This window comes from Odontesthes bonariensis, chromosome 19 (assembly GCF_027942865.1).
Source record: "Odontesthes bonariensis isolate fOdoBon6 chromosome 19, fOdoBon6.hap1, whole genome shotgun sequence".
In the NCBI taxonomy this organism is placed as follows: domain Eukaryota; kingdom Metazoa; phylum Chordata; class Actinopteri; order Atheriniformes; family Atherinopsidae; genus Odontesthes; species Odontesthes bonariensis.
The window spans coordinates 12412702-12430469 of record NC_134524.1 but is presented as its reverse complement, the minus strand read 5'-3'; the positions used below and the strand labels follow the sequence as shown (position 1 = coordinate 12430469).

Below are 17768 nucleotides of genomic sequence, written 5' to 3'. Positions count from 1 at the left end.
AGTGTTTGAGATATGTCAGTTTTGTTTTACTCATGGGATTTGTTGGCATAAAGAAAACATCTGTGACCTCCCCCGACCTATCCTTTAAGTTCACATGAAAGCATACATCATATGATAAAGCATATTTGCATTTTAAGACGGAAGATGGAAATAACCTTGCTGTACTGTAGCTTGGCATTACAAGTTTATTACTTTAGGTTTTTAATGGCCGCTTATGTGAACGTGAAATGGGCTGGATCAAGGAAAGTTCCAATTTATTTATTTTTGTAAGCGTGAAGTCGACAAATGTAACTCTCCTCATAAGCTGCATTACTCATTTATCAATCTCAGTTTGCAAGTATTCATTACATTTGATGAAGCCTCTTAAACGCAAAATGGTAACAGATTTTTAGAGGGAAGACGGACCCTTTACTGGGAGTTCTAAATTAATCGTTAATCAGAGAGAGATAATTATGCTAGCTGTGCAGCAGTTTTCATTTCTCAGTTCGTATGCCGAGCTTTGCCAACTATACCCACTCTGAAATTCTTAACATGAGCATTGTGGTGCTGGCTGTAGTCGTAATACTTCCACCCCTCTCGACGGACATATTGGGTAATAAATATGAGATCCACCAGTAATGTTTTGCACAGATGATGTTATTAGACTTGCCAGGCTGAAGCATCAGCTGTGTGTATTGGACGTGTGTCAGAGCAGAAACCTCCCCCCACTCCAGATCCCCCTGTGCTGAAACCAACTGGTCCAGAAATTGCGTGCCAGACTTGTGGTGAGTCCCAGAGACCTCTCTTTGCTCCATTTCCAAGTCAAAAGAAAGACTCTGGCATTGAAATAGACTCCCTTGCACTCTTGATAAATAAGCAGAAAACATCTCCATTGCCTCGGCCAGCTTAACTGGGAAATCGGGTTTGGGATTTCAGGGGGAATGTGAAGGGGCAGTGGGTAGGATAGAGTTTCAGAGTTTGCTTTAAAGGTGCCCCCCCCATCACTCCTGATGGCCTGTTGTGCAAGTTGCATAACATTCCAATGTCGGATTGATACAAAAATGAAATGAGGAGAATTAAAAGAGAAGGGATGGAAGGGTGGAAAATCTCCTGCAGCTGAGCTCTTGGCACCTCACTAGAGGTGGCTGACAGGACTCCCCAGAAATGGAGTCAATATCATTCCGTCTGAGAGAGTTTTGGATCAAAGAGGATCATCAGTGATGTAAAAAGAACCACTTTCATACTGGTGTCGGTGTCAAGATGATTTGGTCTGGTCAAAATGTTTTGACGCCGGGACCACGTGTTTAAAGTAAAAAGGAAGATGGGGATTATGGAATCATTTGTCCTCCAGATTTAAAAAGAGAATTCATATAGATGCTAGGACATCACGTGGGACTAAATACTTAAATCACATTTGAGCTAAATGCTAACATCAGCAGCATCCGGATGTGTCAGTGTGTGTTTTAGCCTGTTTATGTTTGCCATTTGCTCCAAACACAAACTGCAACCAGAATAGAGCTAGCCTGCCTAACCTTTGATCACTTCAGAGTAGCGATGTTTTAGAAATTAGGTGGTAAACTTTGTGGGACGTCGTCATCCCTTTTAAACCTTACGAGGCAATACCTTTGTTCAAAGTAGATCTAGGCTGCTTCCAATGATGTCATTGACATATTCTGTACTAATTCAGTACTAATTAGTAAATCCACATTAACAGGACACCGTCTCATTAACGGGACTGTGTCTTGGGTGGCTCTACAGTGTTTCCTCATATTTGGTTGCTGCGCTCTGGAAAGTCAAAAGTAATTACTGACTTTCTAATTTGTGTCCATTCTGCTGAGAGAGATACAGTTGTGCTTGTGATTGTGTCATGAATAATTTTGCACAAGGGTGCAATTAGGACCCTCACCGGGATCACAAGTCCAGATGGTTCAATGCTATGTCAATTAAAGTGAATTTCATTAACAGAAAGAGCAAGAGGCTCTTTGGTATTGGTAATTCTTTGGTAAAAAACATGTAAGTATTTGTTGAGTAAAAATGTTTGTGTATTTGGCTGTCTTTCGTTGTGGATATGGTATAATATTGTGTTGTCTTTGGAGCAGCTGGGAGCAAAACCCATTATTATGCTTTGCACCACAATTGTTATGCCCTTTGGCATATTTGTCAGTTTATCTAAACCCTTTATTTGAATCCATATAGTGCATTTTCAAATGTTGGAGTATAGCTTTTCTCTTTTTCTATCCAGACCAACCTGTAACAGCCTTTTGTGTGCCTGTGACCATGTACAGAAGCTCAAATGACAGCGTAGAAAAGCCATAGTTTAGAGTTTGTTACTGTACTTTGACATTCGCTAACTATCCCTGACCGTAATCTGACTGCCTCACCCCAGGAGACCTCCTCCACCTTTAGATGTGGAGAGGTTGTCCACTGAGTCTAACCCAAACACATTCTACCGCTCAGCCAAGAGACACAAGCCAAGGGCATCAGTATGTGGGTGTGTGTATGCATGCGGCTCCCCGATGATTGTTTGAGTGCATGTAAAAAAAGAAGGTGCACGCAGGTCACGGACTGTCTTTCACCCCCCCGTCCCCCCTGCGTACTTCAAGCTCTCTTCTGACTTGATGTGTGAAACATCAAACTGACTGTCCTCCCTTCTCATGCTCACATATGGCACAGATAAAACAACCATTGATAGCATCGACATGGTGTCCGTGTGGTTCAATCTTTGCACACTCCCAAATTACTTCATTAGATCCTTTGTGTTTGCAGATTTTTACTTCACACAAAGGTCTTTAATGACTTTATTAGAATTAGTCAGTGTTCAATGAAATTAAACCAGTACATGCAAAATGGCTTTTTTTTGTTGCAAGCAGCTCAGTGTGTGAGCTTATGCTGCTGAGTCTATTACACAAGAACTCCATTAGTTTGAGTGCGAGTTCATACAATGCTGTGGTACTTTCCCTTTATAACACCAACATTGTTATATATAATAAATCAGTAAGTGAATATGGAATGGTGTGCGTACAGGCGACGGAAGAGCTTCTAAAGAAGCAAAAGCAGCAAAAGGTTTCTCAAATGTCAGTCGCCATTTTGAATGTGGACTGAATTTTAACCCAGTGCCCAGCCGTACCCGAGTGGTATGACCAGGTACCCCGAGACCTACTGTGATCTACCTGACATGAGAGCTTTTGCTTCAACAAGAGAGAAGAGTGTTGCTCTCTTTGTCTGGAGACTAACCCCGTGAGGATGTTTGCCCAGACCAATCAGACTTTCATCAAACTCCATTCTGCACTAGTCTGAGTAAGGTCTCAGAGTCCCCACAGTCAGACTTCTACTCTTCTTCTGCACTTTACTCAGCAGCTAACTGCATTTTCCAGGGAACAATGAATGATGCCCAATTATGGATGATTAGCTGAGCATTTTGTGATAAGTTGAACTCAATGAAGGCAGGAGCATTAGGAAGTGAAGGCTCCTCTCTTTCTGGCGATGATCTCAACCATAATGATATGGAAATAAGATCTTGGATGCCAGTTTGTTTATTTCTCCTTTTAAAAGAGGCTCGATTGGGCTTGTAGTCAATTAAAACTGACAAGAAAAACTCAAACAAATTAGAAAAAAAAAGAATACTCCTATATTTTGGAGTACCTCGTAGAAGTATCTGCATTCTTCCCCTCACACCGAGTTGAAAAGCCAGTCCTCGAGTGTACCACCAGGCATTTTCAAGTTTGTTCTTGCTCACTAATCGATCACTCTAAAGCCAGGTCACCGAGGTCTCGACAAGAGGAGCTGTCTCACATTTCAACCAGCATTTTGTAAAAGCCGCCAGACAACACAAAAAGGAGCCCACAAAGCAATTTGCCACAATGACCCTTGACCCTTTGTGTCAACTATGTTTGGATGATTATTTACTCTAAAACAATAGCTGAATAAAAAAAGAAAAAGTCTGGTTCAGCAGGGGAATGGTTCATTGTTGACCAGAAAGGACACGTCTGGAGGGGTTGGACTATTTGCTTTGGTTTTCCCTACATTCTTCATGCGTTTCATGTTGCCTTTTGGTGTTTTATATAGCTATGCCACATTTAAAAACTATTTTGAGTGAATGCTTGGAGTAAAGCTTATTGAACCTCATTTATATCCAAGCAGCATCAAAATAAGCTTCGAATGAGCTGTGATTGACAGGCTTACCCACACTATTTTGCGAGTATCAACTTCAAGTGGGGTTTAGAAACAGGTTAACCAGGAAATATAACACAGTATTGTCCAAGAATATTGCAAGACAATATATGCAACACGTTTATTATGTCTACTTCTATTCAGTGAATGTATTTACTTTAATTTGAGTAGCTTTCGATTTCGAGGCAAACGAGGCATTCAGTTTTGGGGCCACTGGGCCAATAATATAATATACTGCTGCACTGATTTTTAGCTCACAGTTTCAGATATATTTGATATTTGCACATTCGGGAACATTTCTAAGACTCAGTGCATTTCATGCAACAAAAAAACAATACAAGTGGGAAGAGAGACTTTTATCAAAAGCTTTGTTTTGACTGAGATGTCAACAGTTAATCCTCAATAAAAGGGCCTTCAAGTGTCTGCAGTGGGGGAATGAATCTTTTCTCCCTGCACACTCACAAATGAGATTGTTGCTTTGTTCTTTACTGTGTAAGATTTTGTTTGGAAATCTACTCATGAAATGTGAAAAAAAAAAAAATATATATATAAAATGTCAGTTAGACTTGTCAGGAGCATGATTGAATTTAATGAATTCAAGTTTGGGGAAAAAGAAACAAAAACTTCTTCACAAAACTTCAAGCAACATCTATAATTTGAGTTTGGATTATGTCGTTTTTATAACGAAGAGATTGCATTCATTTACTTTTTCACAAATGTAAAATTGAACTCAAGTAATGGAATAAATCTTTGTACTCAAGTTGACTCATTCTGGGATTTTGCTGCCAAAGCTCTACTTGGTGTGAAATGATCAATAGCTTATTATGGCTAATGTTAGCTCCAGACATTAGAAATAGTTTAGAATGATAATCAATGAATACATGTCTGTTTACTTTTACATTGTGGTTCAACAAAAGATGTTTACTCACTTAGGTGTCATAAGACCTTTAGCTCATTTGCGCAAGTGTTATCCACAATGAATGAGTAAACTTCCTGGTGAGCTTAGAATGATGCCGTAGTTAATGATCCACGTTGCAGCTCTTAGCTCCTAATGAGCTTTGCAAAGGTAAATTATTGAAAGGAGCAGTTTAATTTTTGATCATTTGCACGTTTAGGGGCCACTGGTATTAGACCCATGTATATAAAAACATGAGCCTTCGGTCTTAACCTCTGGGTTTTTCTCTCTCTGTCTTTTCTTCCCGCTTCCTCTCTTTCCTCTTCTGCTCTGTGTCTAATTGAGCTGTGAGTGGTTACCAGGTGGAACCCATTTAAATTCCCTGTGGTTGTGACCACTGTGGGTTGCTTGTGACACAGTCATACTTCTCATTTCCAGACCATTTACAGCATGTTCTTGCCACTCAGGCCACAATCATTATGCCACCTAGACACAGCATTGCAATTTTTGGACAACAACACTAACACAGACATGCAGAACCAGATGGAAGGCAGAATTAACATTGTAATCAAGGCTATGTTGAGTGCATACAGCATGATACATAATCCAGTTGTTGAAAATGTACATCGCATTTGCCTAGTCTGGGATGCTGTGCGATTCATATTTTAAGATTTCATTATATTCTGTGCACTTGGCTCAGCATCAGATAATGATATTGAAATGCATGCACCATTGGGATCTGTGTTATTGACATTGGAATTTGCTGTACCCCTTATTCAGAGGCTGAGCTGAAATTGCTGTTGTCTGTGTGTGTGTGTGTGTGTGTGTGTGTGTGTCTGTGGATGTCTGTGTGTGTGAAGGTTTGTGATACCCTCCCATTCTCAAATCTGGCAGGGAATGAAGTGTCTATTGGAAAATTATGCAAATGTGGTTAGTAGAGATACAAAATGGAAGGAAAGGGAGATCTGCAAAAGTCAAATACAAAAATAAATGGAGAATTTTCTGAACAGATGCCCTCCAAACATGGATTCAAATGAGTTCAGGCTGTGCTGAAATGTGATGCCAGTAATTAGAAAAATAGCTTGGTTTGGCAGTGTCTTACCCGTGGGAGGGTGTGGCTTGCATTATATTTCTTTGTAATCTTTATATGTGTTTACAACTGTCCTTTGCTCAGATGTTGTGCATTTTTAAGACTTGAAAGTGTCTTGCTGTCACGGCCTTTTATCAACCAATTTGAAACTAACCAGACGATTCACAAAGACTGTAGCCTTACGGTCTTCTCTCTGTAAGCCGTAGTATTGAAATTTTCTTCAAATGATTTCACAGCCAGTAGGTGTGCATCTTGGTGACAAACACTGCTTCATACTTTTTCTGCTTTCCACACTTTAACCTTGGTCGCAGATGCATCCAAATATGGATAGAACTGACATCCTTGAAAGAAAAATAATGAGAAAGTCAAAAATATAGATACACTATATAGTCTGGAATCATTAAAATTCACCTAGATGTCCCCCAAAAAATTTAATTTACACAGAGCAAATGTTCTGTAAACTCTTTAGTAATCCATCTTACAATGGTAAAGGACAATTTCAGAAATGTCCCGTTACAGTGGGTAAATCCATCCATTTTCCCGATAGGTTTCCATCCCTGGTCCTTGCTGAAGTTTTAAAACTACCAGAATAGCTTTTTGTAATTGGCCTTATGCTGCATCAGTCATTGCACGAGCAAATTCAATGTCAGTCTTTCAAACAGTTTTGAAATCTTTCACTTCAAAAAAAGGTCACTCTCCTTGGCTTATCAGAGTAAATCATGGCTCAGATGTGTATGGATCTACTGAGGACCATGATGGTGAATACTTTAGTAATGGTAATTATAGTGTGATCCATTCGCTCTGGACTAAAGTGATTGTATGACTGAATGACCAACGTACTGACATTACTGTCCTTAAAGCTGTTCTGATAATGTGGTCGAAGAAAAAAGAAACATCTGAAGATCTTGCTTTCATCGCCTACAAGACGATGTCATGTTTTTTTTTTTACCACAGAGATAATACCCGTAACCCTGCAGATGCTATCAATCTGTATCTTTGAAAATAGTCTTTTTCAGCATTTAACAATGCTATAATATTGATGCTGCTGCCTAGAAATAAATCCATACATTCCCTGTGGGTGAGTGGGGTTTAACTTTAAGGTCACCAAGTTCGAAGTCTGTATGACCTGTTTTATTTTAGAGTAGATTTTTTGCAGTAAGCGGTATCAAATCAAGTCCCCTGTAGTCATATAATATACTGCTTTAGCTCTCATCCAAAATCAATCTTGGCAACATGATGACTTGCAGTGTTTGTGGGCACAGCATGCCATTTGCTCCTGGTAGGTGATTGATGACCAACAGGTAAGGTTGTTATGGTAACTTGCCCACCTTGGTCACAGTAGCAACAGCAGCTGAAGTCAAGGTTTTCCACTGGATCCAGTCAAACTGAGATAAATGACCGTCACAGATTACCACATATCCCTTATTGCTTTACATCTCATCTCTGTCTTTTAGATACCTTTTATCCTTTCATTCTCCATCCCTTTTACATTCCTCACCAATTCTAGGTAGTCCACCCCTCTCTCTTTCCCGCCCTTCCTATTACCCCACCTCGTCCTGTCCACAATCCTTTGTCTGAGATCCATTTGTGCTGCATTAGGCAAGATATGCTGAGAGAGACGGAGGGGGAAGATAGAAAGAGGGAAGACGTGGAGAATGGATAGTGTCTGCGCTTTGCATTATAATGGAGAACTGTCTCAGGGCAGATTTGCACTGCCTTAAAACGATCTGCATTTATTCACCCAGTTGTATGTGTGCTCCGGCCTTTATGTCTTAATTTCTCTTCCATGTGGGAATGCAACTCATCCCAATTGTATGCGTGTGTACTGTTAAATATTTTAATGGTAATTGGTTTTATTTGTTTTCCATTTAGGTTTCGTATTGTTTCTGTAAGTAATTTCCTGCCATGGATTGTGTTTCTATTGTTTTGTTGTTGGGAAGTGCCGCGTGCATCAGGAGAGGTTACGCTGCCTTTGTGTGTGCTTGGAGGTGTGGGTGTACAGCCCCATTATTTAGCCCAAGCTATCAGTCACACTCAACAAGCCTATCATATTGGACCATTCGGAGACTGTGCAGGCTAAAGTTAGCACTATTATCTGCCTGTCACTGGCTAGCTGTGTCGGGGTCCCTTGTGGAAAACGAATTGTATGAGCGAATGCCTTGCTGCTCCCGTTGTCAAGCTCCAGGGATGCACACAGTATCTTTAAAAGTCCTTCCATTTTCCCTTCAGTTTTTCCACACTTTTCAGTCCACAATAGAAAAGCATGATTATGACGTTTAACGTAAGATTGACCACTTGATTTTTAAACCATCAAGCCCAACCAAGAGGAGAAAATGATTTTAAACGATAGACGGAAAGGATCGTCTGAGTTTGAAACATCTCAGCTCATCTCCTAAGATTTCTGTGAGTGCTCATCAATCATCTTGTATGCAGACAGTGTGCTTGAATTAATATTCATTTCAAATGAGACACTTCATTTGCATGAACACACTGTCTTTCTCATAAAAATTACCAAGCCCTCCCTGCTGGTGCGATAAGTATCTGGACATGAAACAGTTGAAAATCTGAGACACGGCACTTAGCCCGGCAACACGATCCCACTTCATTACATGGTGTTACGTGGGGGGCCTTCAAGCAGGCGTGACTAGTAACATCATACTTAGTATGTTCTCATCAGATAACTCTGAGGATCAAGTTTCACTTTGTTGCTGAAGCATTATATAGAACGCCTCTGGATTCATGAAAATCATCTTTGGTTTCCCTCAGGTCAGAAATTGATGGATGGCAAATTGCCTGCGGATTGGGATGTGGATCAGTGTGATGGCTGTCTCACCATAGATGTGCAGAAAAACATATCTAAGTTGGCAAAAATTTTCAAATGGAAATTTATAGTGCAAATAAGATTTGATTTTCCAGTTGGTTTGAACTGTCAAGGTTGACAGAACTTTATAGAAATCATGTTCTTTGTTAAACTTTAAGATTTTTTTTGTTTTCTAATATTTTGTAGGTCTAGCAAGTGTTTAATTAGAACCATGAATGTGAAATTAATGGTTGCAGTAGCGCGTAAAGTAACTATTTTTGCCCTCCATTTATACTGCTCACTGATAAATAGCTGAAAATATGATTATTTTTCTTTATGTGTGTCCATGGAAATTTGCCAACGATTTGATGGTTTATCTCTTCAATATCTGTTTTGTTGTCAGCAATGTTATAAACTGGTGTGCAGGTACGCTTTCTGGCAGTTTTGGGCTGACAGGAGTTTCGCATAAGCGTGCTTCATATGTCACACATTTAATCTGTCGTATTAACCCTCAGCATCCTCACCGAGAAGAAAAAAAGAAATGGAAGTCTCCCTTTGCATTTGTTCATTTTCTTGGGGCAACGATAATACTGATAATGATAATCAGTGTTTTTTCCTTTTTCTTTTAAAACAAATGGTTTAAATTTCACTTCATAAGTCTCAAAATTTGAAAAAAAATTGAAAAAGTAATGGTTTTAGGATTAGATACCTAAACCGACTCAGGAAGGTCTGCTTCCATAAACTCTTATAAAGATACAAGTTTATCGGGATAGTTTAGTCCTAAATGCTTTCTTAGATTTATTCATCCATTCTAATACTCTAATACTCAAGTCTTTGTCAAATTATTCCTTGTACATCTCCTGTCACAACTTGAATATGCAATCTGTTCTGATAGTCCACTTGACTGAAAGCCTACAAGTGTTCAGCTTCATGAATTATATTTGACACTTCAATGCAAACACTCCGAGTTAGATTACAATAGACTGAGCAGGGTTTTTCATGATGAGTGCTGAATGGATTTCCTTGTTCTTTATGGGCCAAAGCAGGAAGCTGTGCGGCAACCTCAATGAGTGTCTCGCATGAAAACAACTAGTTGTGTATTTGAATATGTAAAGTTAATGTAAAAAAAAAAAAAAAAAGATGTAAAACAACTGGTATACTGTATTTGGATCCCGGCTATCTGTCTTGCTTTCAGGGGTTGGAAACAAATGGGGAGCTGGAGGCATTTTGTGTTGACCATAAAAGGGTCCAGTTTGCACAGGTACCGCAGCTAATATAAAGACATCAGATTCACGGTTTTTGGTTGTGTGCAGAATTCGTTGAAGTTTACAGTTTACCTGTGAGGAATTTAACTTTTTTCTTTTCTTTTTTTTTTTTTTTAGGTGTTTTTTGTTCAGGTGTTTTCATTGTCAAAGCAGTCGCACAGCATGCATAATTACAACATAACAGGTTTGAGTCTCACCCAGTTGCAGGAGCATGTTCACATCATCGATGTCAGGATTGCAGGAGGTGTGTGATTGTAAATTTGCAAAGAGTATACCTCTTTCTCTGGAACTTGTAAGACTGAAATCTCACATTTACAGAGCCTGCTCCCCAACATCTTTGCCAGAAAAGGTGTTTTTGTCATTTTCAATGTAATGGAATTAAATGTCTGCCAGAATGTTTTAATTTTTGATTTGACTAAAATTTGTAGCATTTTAATTGCATTCTCTTTGGCATCTCCCTCGTGACCCTTGTGAGTAAAACTTTCTATCTGAAGATAAATCCTGTTGATATGTACCTTTTCCCTTAACACTCATTGCCTCCCATTTGCCTTTGTCTCATGGTTGCATGATTGCAGTGAGATGACATATAACCTCTGCTCTCACTGCCTATATCACTCAGCTCTGTTAGATTTAAGAACTAAGTTAATTTAGAAAAAAGGAAACATAGAAAAAGGCGTTCTGAAGACACAGCAAGGCAGTAATGAAGAAATCTCCTTGATATGTCTGAGAACAGACGCTGCAGTTGTTGCTAGGAATGCTAAATATTGGCCAGCTTATGTAAGGGAGTTATCCTAAATCCCTCTCAGAACAAGCACCCTTGAAACGTCAGCACCATAATGTATCACGAGGCTCCTTCTGGAATACAGGAGGAGCTGGAAATACCAAACTACCGCTCCTTTTTTTTTTTCCATTGACTTGAGTCCAAGCCTTTTCTCATAAATATGCATTTTTGGATGAGTTTTGTTGGTGGTTGATCACACCTTCTGTACCGAAGCTCATTTTTCAGTTGTTGTCAAAGAGAAAATTAACTTCTCTGATGGTGTTTTTCTTTTTATCTGATCATTTCTTAAGACCTGTGCACCTGTGTTGTAGTTTATTTCTTTGTGGCAGTTTGAGTGCTCAAAACCCAAATGTCACTCATCCCATGGAAGTCAGTCGAGACATTAACTTTTCTTTCTTCTGACATTCTACTTTGTCTGCTTCCACTTAAGAAATAGTTCTGCAGGCTGTAAACTGCATGTCCAATTTTCCGCTTGAATTCTGTATTTAAATGTGATTATTCCTGAAATAATGTATTATTTTTTTTTTTTATCAAGTGACTCACAGTGTCTAATTTGTTGTCATATTTAATTCCACTCTCCTGCAGCTGTCAAAAGCTATAAAAAAAAAAGGAAGTGCTGTTTACTCACAAGAAAGCAGCTTTGATCAAATACGCTCCTCCAAATTACGAGTCTAACATCTCAAAAGTCTTGCAAATCAACAATATTTTAGATGGTGGCTCAGACGTGTTGTTCAAGCTCTGGTTTTGTTTACTCGAGGACGGCTACCTGGACATCGCTGATGAGCACATTGACATCTGACCTCCTGATATTGTCCAAATACTTCTTTCATGCAGGGACTCGAGATGGGCTTTTTGTGCCTCTGTTATGCCTATTAAGATATAACAAGAATCTGATTCTTCTAGTCTTGGATTTCTTTGGGGGGAATTGGAAGTAGGTTCTGAGATGGGTGAACATAACCAAATAACTCATTGTCATACGGAAATTTCAAAGAACCGAATTGAGAGAGATTGATGGAAAATCTGCTAAAAGGCAAGAAGTCTATTTTACGTGTATTGCTCTCATAACTTGGGGTTTTGGATGTCACTCAGCTTCTCAAGTGCCATGTCCTTTTGATGCGGTTCTTGTGTTTCAAGCTTTTATTACCAGATTCTCTGCCATACTGCAAAGGAATAAGCTCCCTGGAATATTAAATGCGGAATGGGTTTCCTAATGTGCCGCAGTAATGCTTTAGCAGAGGATGACGGAATTGTGTGTACACTTTGGCTTGTATCATTTTGCAGAGATTATATGTGTGCAGCAGATCATGGCTGATAGTGGATAATAGAAGGGTTTGGGTGGTCTAATCATTAAAACGGACTTAACCTTAATATCATGATATGGGTTTTACAGGGATTATCTTATGAATCTCATCAGTACATATAATGCGGATCCACCATTACCAGTACCTTTCCATTGTGTATGTGTGTGTGTGTGTGTATACATACATATCACACTTTAATGCAGCGTTGCACATTTTCTCGCGTCATCTTTTTGACTATGAATACATCAAGTGTTGATCTCAGTCACAAGCTAACACTGTGGAAATCACATGTTTGCAGCTTTCCAGTGATTTTCAGCCCCTGTCAGGGTTCCAGTACGCCGGCCCGCTCATGAGCTTAAAAGAAGCTGAGAGTGGCATGAAATTGGCTCCTCAAAGTAAATTTGGTCAGCTGTTTTGTTTGCTGGAATTAAGGAGTGAATCCTGGAGCAAAGTGGTTGTGCGAAAACATTCACAAGTGCAAACATTCAAACTGTGCGGTCATGGCTTGTGCACACAGAAATGTGAAGGCGTCGTTGCTTTTTTTTTTGTCATTTACCATCAGACCTCGCAAGAATACACACACGGTCTGGAACACATTTGCGCACACGTAGACATGCACAATATGTAATTTCTGCACACGTATAGCTGTCCTTCAAACCCCTAAGCAGTGTGTGCTTCATCGCTCCCCCCTTTGTCTCTCTGTGGGAGTGATTTGTCGGTAAGGTGGGGGAGTTAACACTTCGATGAGCAAACAACAACAGACTGCCCAAAAATACATTTGGTGGCTCGCACTGTCTTAGTGTTTGGTTGATCACACCCGGTGTGAGCTCGGCTGACTGGAGATTGAGCAACTTGCACTGCGCTACTTGATGACAACTTGAAACCCACAGGGCCATAAGGACTGTGCATACAGTTGATAAAGCCACAGTGCATCCATCTGCTGTTTTCTAACTGGAAAAGGCAACAGTCCTATTGTTCCTGGAAAAGAATGAATCAGAAAGTTTTGCGGCATATGTGGATAGTGAAGTATGTTTGCTTTTTTTTGGGCTAACATGTTTCTTTAATTTTTCCTGACAGATTTTGGAAAACATCTGGCGTCAGAGCAACAGGACCTGTGGTCGTGTGGGAAGTGTGGCGCAGTGGAGGGGGACCGTGCCATAAAGGAAGCACCCACTCAGGGCATTTGCCAGAAAAAGACTTAATTCTGAGCTCATTTGGGATCTTCAGCAGCGGGCGGTGAGAGAAGGAGGCCATGTGGACCGCACGCCTGCTAGTCCTCGCCAGCCTCTTTGCACCAGCCGCACTGGGTGAGTCTGGGCCTTTTAAATAAAGCGTTTGTGTCTGTGAATGTGAACATGTTCTCACACAACTTAACACTTGCACAATGTGATGAGATTACATGTCATTCTTTTCATTCTTTCATCATCCAGTTCCAGATTCTGACAGCAATCTGGAACTTAAAAACAACAACAAGAAAACAGAAAAGCTTTTCCTTTGCCTACCTTTCTTGTTTTCAAAAATGAACCTTACTTTTCCTCTTTCAAACTTCTTGAACTCTCTGACACCTTTTTCACTTTACTTTTTTATTTTTCCCTGATTGTCAGTTTATTCTGTTCCTCTCTCTCTTGGCTTTGGCTCTTGCTCACCTGGCAAAAGAAATGAACTATTAATTAAGTTTCTTTCAGGCAGTCACTGACATTACACTGACATTATTACTTTGTAGTTATTTTTAATATCGTGAAAATTGAGGGGAAAAAAAGAAAATCTTGAATCATTTAATGCATCAATATCGGAATATTAGTTTGGAAAACTAATATGAATTAATTTGGATTAGTTTGCGCCCCACACTGTAGACGGAACCACCGTAGTTTTGAAGATTTTCTCTTTCTTGTCTTATGCGGATTGTTTCAGGAAGAAGGAAATGAAGTCATTTAAATTCAGATTAAAAGAAGTCAATGCTGTTGGTCTGAGGGGTTTTGGGTGAGGGTTGAGATGTAGGGAGTGTTGGGACAGGGCCAGTGGCCCATAAAAATGTTAATTTGATATGGCTAAAACCGTTAATGTGAGATTTCAAGCTAATTGAATTGTTTTTATGCTGTGATATCTCTGGAGGGTGGCGGCGACTGGGCTCACCATCCAGTGATGATGATACTGAACTATTTGGCATCACTGCTTTTTCTTTAATGCCCAATAGAAAGAGGTCAACACACAGCACTTTGTTGGTATGTCTTTATAAATTGCTGTCGTGTACAAATTAGGTCATTGTGAGATTTTAGCACTGGTATATGAGGTCCCAAAACACTTGTGCTTGTGTTTTTAATCAGAGGGAAAATGAGTGTTCATTTTTACTAAGAAATTGCTTTTCATTTTACGGGCCTGACCTCACTCCTTTCAGTAATGTGGGATGAACAAAGTGTTGTGTGGAAGAGAGTGAACTGTTGATGACAGCAGCTATTGACAGATTAGTGGAAACAGTGCTCCTGTTGGCCAGCTAGGCTAACTAACTTGCATTTTTCTATGAAAGCCTGGCCTGACTCACCGGATGTCGACCACTCGTATAAGCCTGTAGACTGGCTGCTCATTCACAGCTGCGTTCTCTTCCCCCTGAGTGTTACACCTCTCGAAATCTCTTTCAGGACATGAAACAACAATCTCTGAGCTGTAATCCGCACACTGAAAATGGCACGTGGAGACAAAGACGTGAATCATTCAGTAAGGCAAGCCTACCTGGTTCTTTACATGAAACCTTTTAAAGATCCACAAATGATGCGTTTGCAACATTCCCTTTTAAATTGGGACATTCTTGAATGTTTGCCTAATGGTACTGCCAAAAACAAGTCCCCCCCCTGGCACTGCTTTGGCAGACACTGTCACTGGAATCTTAGCTCAGTGCTCGCCAAGAAAATTGACAGTGTTTATCCACCTAGTCCAGATTTTTGACCACTCTCTACAGTTAACACATTGCTGTGGAAAATGCTCTGTTTATGCTAAACTAAGTTGAGCCTTGCATTCTGGCAGATATCGCTTGTTGACTTGCACTGTGTGGGATGTTCATAAATTAAGGGAAAGTGTCAGCGATATAAGAATGTATGTAAAGGAATGATCGTCAATTGAATGAAAATTGTTTGCCGAATGGGTGTCAACATTTTTACAAGCTTCCAGGTTTGTGTCTGTATTGTGTGGCCAACAGCACGGGGAATTAGTATTTCATCCATTATCCAACCTATGGATTCAGCCTCTTGGCCTCACATTGGGATGTCGAGAAAATTAACCTCCCGTCTCTTGACACTGGAAGGTTTTAGAAAAGTAGAAAACAGCCTTTTTTTTCCTCTTGGAGGTGTCCTTTCAGCAGCTTTTCAGATGTCAGTTTTAAAATGTTGGTCTAACAGAAAAAAATGATTTGATTCCTAGGGTATTACTTTATTTATTTATTTATTACTGCAAGGCTTTGTGGCTGCGCTTTACCCAGCGCATGTAAGGCTAATACCAGCTTAAGTATCACTCCACTGCTCTCACTGAAAACACTAAAGAATGAGAACTATAAGATTGTATCCAAAAATAGTATCTATACAGGGGTTCCATTGTACAAAATCTGCAAATAATGACATTTCAATGGTTAATTATCCAAGATTTTTTTCCATTTCTATTGCATGTCAGTACAAGTACAATAATGTAGTAACATATTTGATGTCTTAGTTTTTTTTAATTAATGCAAAGCAAACAAATGCACACGACCTACAAACACATCAGTTCTTTCTACAAAAGCAACAAAAATGAAGCCGAATGCATGTAAAGCAACTATATCTCGAGTAGAACACCCAGCGTGTATATGGTCGGTGTTACTGGCCTCCTTGACTTTTTATTTGACGAGCTTTGACGGTAAAGTGTACAGATGTGACCATTTTTATTTATCTCAATGTCAGACATCATTTTAAGACACAATGTGCACATTGCGTGTGGTGTCCACAAACACTGTTGGAGCAAAGGCATTAAATTATGTCTAGAAATATGCGTATTTATGTTTACATTGCCCAAACAAACAACTGCTGTAGTTTAAGAAGCCTCAGCCTGTTAGAAAGTGACTAAAATGTGCCTGAAATGTGTGGACTGTGGATAACATGCGACAGTTAGTTTATTTAAAGCAAATAAAGTCTGTTTTTGTAACTTTTAGCTCAACCACAAATCATATTAATGCCATGTTATACTCTCCAAGCATAACATAGTTCTCTGTATGTTTGGCTGGATTTTTCTTACTTTTTTCCAGGCTGCTGTCGCTTTTAGTGTATATGAGTGGGGTATGAGAAGGTGGTGGTTTGAGAGCATTCTTTTTAAAAGCTGTCTGAGCTATTTGGAAAATGGCCATCTGTAAGTCCACGCACGATTTGTCAGAAATAGACTGAAACACGTGAAAACTTGTCACAGTCCTGATACATCAATCACTCTGCTCCCTAAATTTTCCATCATGGATTCATCCCATCGGATCTGGGGACCTCGAATCAACAAACCGCTTGGTTGCTATGGTCTTCTAGGACGTAATTAATGCCGTAAAGAAACCACATATTAACTTTTTGGACCAGATTAAGTGGTTGACACATTGTAAATAATTTGACATATTTATTAAGAAAAGCGATTTAACACTCAGCCCGACCCTGATGCTTTAAGCAGGCAGGCCAGATGTTGCTTGGGAAGTGTTTTGCAGCTGGGGAAGCTTTAGTGGGAGTATTCACCACAGTGTCATTGTTTCCAGAGTGTTGTAAATGTGTTCTCTGGGGGGATGCTGGCCTACTTTGGTATCTATACTACCTTTTGTCTGTATACAATCAGGCACAGGCTTGCGCACTGGTGTCAGACACAGAAGCTGACACTGTTTCACAAACATGCCAAGTTTCAGATTTACTAATCACAACATGCATGCAGAAAAATGCCATACATACCATTTGAGCTAAAAGGTCGCAACTGAAGCTGAATAGCAATCTTAGTCTTTCTAAGTCAGCAAATGCACATTTTTCAAAAATGAGGAATGTTTGTGGACACGTGTCACTGCAGCAAAATAAGAAGTAGTCAAAGAATGGAGCTTAAAGAGAGATAAGGATGTGTTGCCGTGGTTGGGAGCGGTTATCTTTTTGTTTATTTGACTGCACTTGTGGATGTGCAGCTACAAAGTCTTGCAAGATTAATAAAATGTTCCATCACAAATGCCGTCACTGAGTCGAAAAATAAGGAAAACGCATCGTTGTCACTGTTTTGATAATGGAGAATAACAAAAGCAATGCCCCAAACACTCTGGCCATGCCTGAGCAGCACATTAATCATGTGTTTCTGTGCATGCAAAATGCTCCAGGAAGGATTTTATATTTATTCCACTTAATACCACCCCACGGAATCGGAAGATATAACCGCTGTTATGGATGACGGCTCAAGAAAGAATCCAAGAGGCAAAAGCGTAAAGTCTGATGTGCATTTTTCATGGTCAGATACAAGTGCATA

General features: G+C 39.8%; 1 protein-coding gene across 9 annotated transcripts in view; it reads left to right on the top strand.

Annotated features, from left to right (window-relative positions):
* LOC142369539 (adhesion G protein-coupled receptor L3) overlaps positions 1–17768 on the top strand; it is a 215222-nt gene that overhangs the window by 46479 nt on the left and 150975 nt on the right. For all 9 annotated transcript variants that reach the window (XM_075451891.1, XM_075451888.1, XM_075451890.1 and 6 more), the window contains one exon: positions 13359–13588. In XM_075451891.1, coding sequence (XP_075308006.1) covers positions 13534–13588 — 55 coding nt within the window. In that variant the 5' untranslated portion in view covers positions 13359–13533. The remainder of the gene's footprint in view (positions 1–13358; positions 13589–17768) is intronic.